Raw genomic sequence first — 2,337 nt, forward strand, 5'->3', positions numbered from 1 at the left:
TGGACGAACTTTTAGAAAGACTTAAAGGGAAACTACGAAAGGGCTGAGACTCTAGCGAAATGCGGTGGCCAACGGAGCCTGATAGGCGCTCAGCCTTTCTTTGGTCCATCAGAGGACAGCAGAGCTCCTAAAAGGATAGGAGGTCTTGCAAGTTACAAGCCAATGATGCACGACAAAGGGCAAAAGGCAGTCGAAAAGATTCATAGCTCCCTTTCGTGAAATCTTTGAGCGACTGCTAAATCTTAGCAGAGAGGGTTTAAGGACTCTCACCGAATGCCTGACAGGACACTGCAGACTGAGGTACCAACTGCTCAAAATGGCACGCTCTGAGGAAAAGAACAGCAGGATTCGGCTTCCATGACAATCTTCTTTCAAAGTTGATTCATTTACGAAGAGGAATGAACACTTAATGGCCCCATAATGATCCCGAAATAGTCCTAAACTAGCCGTAAACTGATCCCGAACTAGCCTCGAAATGTTTCTGAAATCGTCGTGAACTCTCCCGAAATTATCCTTAACCCGAAAAGGACCTGTAGTCCGTGCTGTTATACTCCATATGTCTGAGGCTATAAGCGGGAACATCTTGGTGGAAAGGACGATGAAGTTAGAAGAAAAATTGCATAGCGTCAGGACCCATCGATGACGCAGGTATAAGCCAAGAGAACCGATAATATTGGTGAAACTCAAAACATGGAAGGCAAGCTAAAACCATCATTTCATAAGTAACATCTGCAGAGCCACAACGCCCCTCAACCTCGGTAGACATAAACCTAGGATATTAACAGCCTTTCCTGCTAGGCATTGCAGAATACCGAAGCGCTTATCAAACTTGGGTGTCACGCTCTTTCATAGGATCATTTTAACTGTGTGCAGGTGACATTAATACCACATCAACAAGGTACTTTCCGAGGCTATTCAATAATACCTGGATCAGGTTGCTACTAAACCCAACTTCGGTCTTGTCGAGCCTAAAATTAACTGGTTTAACAACGGTATTTAATAGCTAACAGCTCGGATGCTAGGGTTATTTCACGAAGAAAGCCTTAAAAATAAATTAAACTGTGAGTATAGATAAAAAAAAAACAATATCCACTACAGCAAATATTAGTAAAAGGAAAGAAATGGTAAACTTAAAGCCTACACCCATGACTTCCCCGCAATATTTTTGGTGGCTGAGCAAATGATTTCAGCTAAGCTTAACATACATACCTTTGATCATTTGTGAAGTTGATATTCTCATTTCCCATGCCGGTTGGCATGCCCATCCAGGAGTAACGTTGGCTTGGACCCATACCCATGCTGACGCGTGGTCCAGGGCCAACACCGATGCCGCTACTGCCGCCGGCAATACTTCCGCCGCCAACACCGCCACCGACACCACCACCACCACTAACAGTGTCTTGCGTCTTCGCAGTGCTCAATATTGAAGCTGGTTGTCGTCTAAAATAGGAACTATCCTTATCGGAGTCAGGTGATTTGTCGTCGTTATTCTGAAAGTGTCTTTGATAGCTGCAAAAAACAAAGTTGATTACATAAAGTAAATGTTTTTCCCAACCACATAAGTACTAAGCGCATAAAATTTCACTTGCCGCGGATACTTGTAGAAGGGAGCGTACGCAGCTAAATTTTCATCTGATGGCACCCTTCGCCCAACACAGCCACCCAGAAAGGATTGCGGCACACCGCTACGTCGCGAGAGACAGCCAAAGAAGCGATCACGACGCGGCCTCTCGATGCTATGCAGCTGACGATCGGTTAGGCAGTACTGTACTTAAGGGACAAAAAGAAAAGAAAGAAATACGACCAAGCATAAGAAAAAATGTGGCGGTGCAGGTGATCAGAAAAAAAAGTCAGGAACAAAATAAAAACAGTGCAAAAACAAGAACCGCAGGGCAAAAAGTACAACAGTCGTAGAGCATTCACCTGTTCGCGTATATCGCCTTTCGAGTAAACGGATGAAGGTGGATACAGTTCTGTGGAGGAGGTGTGTCGTAAGCGGCGTCGACTCATATTCTCATCTTCGGAATCGTAACTGCGATCGTAATGGCTAGAAGCTGCTGCTGACTGCAATGAAGCGAAAAGTGCAATGCAATAATTAATGGATTTCATAAGCGTACCGTCAGCTTGACGGCAGTGAGCGAGTTTAGTGCGATGTAATCAGCCTGCCGGATGGCTTGCTTACCTTACACGCCATTTCGATGGTGCCTAGCGAAACTGCATGATGTAAACCTGAAAATGGGAAGGAAAAAGAGGCTGTAGACAGTTGTTGTAGAGCTCTAGCACGCCTGTGAGTTATATATGTACTATTTATGTAGGTTTACCTTACGATTATATATG

General features: G+C 44.5%; 2 protein-coding genes across 2 annotated transcripts in view; one reads left to right on the forward strand and one right to left on the reverse strand.

Moving 5' to 3' along the window:
• Positions 1–2,337, forward strand: part of LOC118741970 — a gene marked incomplete at its 3' end in the record, with an annotated part of 36,920 nt that overhangs the window by 10,702 nt on the left and 23,881 nt on the right. The gene's annotated exons all lie outside the window — the stretch shown is intronic.
• Positions 1,498–2,337, reverse strand: part of LOC118740893 — a 10,119-nt gene continuing 9,279 nt past the window's right edge. Inside the window, exons 2-4 of the mRNA XM_036472631.1 lie at positions 2,183–2,229; positions 1,924–2,064; positions 1,498–1,765 (exon numbers count right to left, since the gene is read on the reverse strand). Of these exons, the coding sequence (XP_036328524.1) occupies positions 1,529–1,765; positions 1,924–2,064; positions 2,183–2,229 (425 nt within the window). The 3' untranslated portion in view covers positions 1,498–1,528. The remainder of the gene's footprint in view (positions 1,766–1,923; positions 2,065–2,182; positions 2,230–2,337) is intronic.

The sequence above is a fragment of the Rhagoletis pomonella genome, unplaced genomic scaffold (genome assembly GCF_013731165.1).
Source record: "Rhagoletis pomonella isolate Grant_MI unplaced genomic scaffold, Rhpom_1.0 Rhpom_scaffold_00006, whole genome shotgun sequence".
NCBI classification, from domain to species: Eukaryota; Metazoa; Arthropoda; class Insecta; order Diptera; family Tephritidae; genus Rhagoletis; species Rhagoletis pomonella.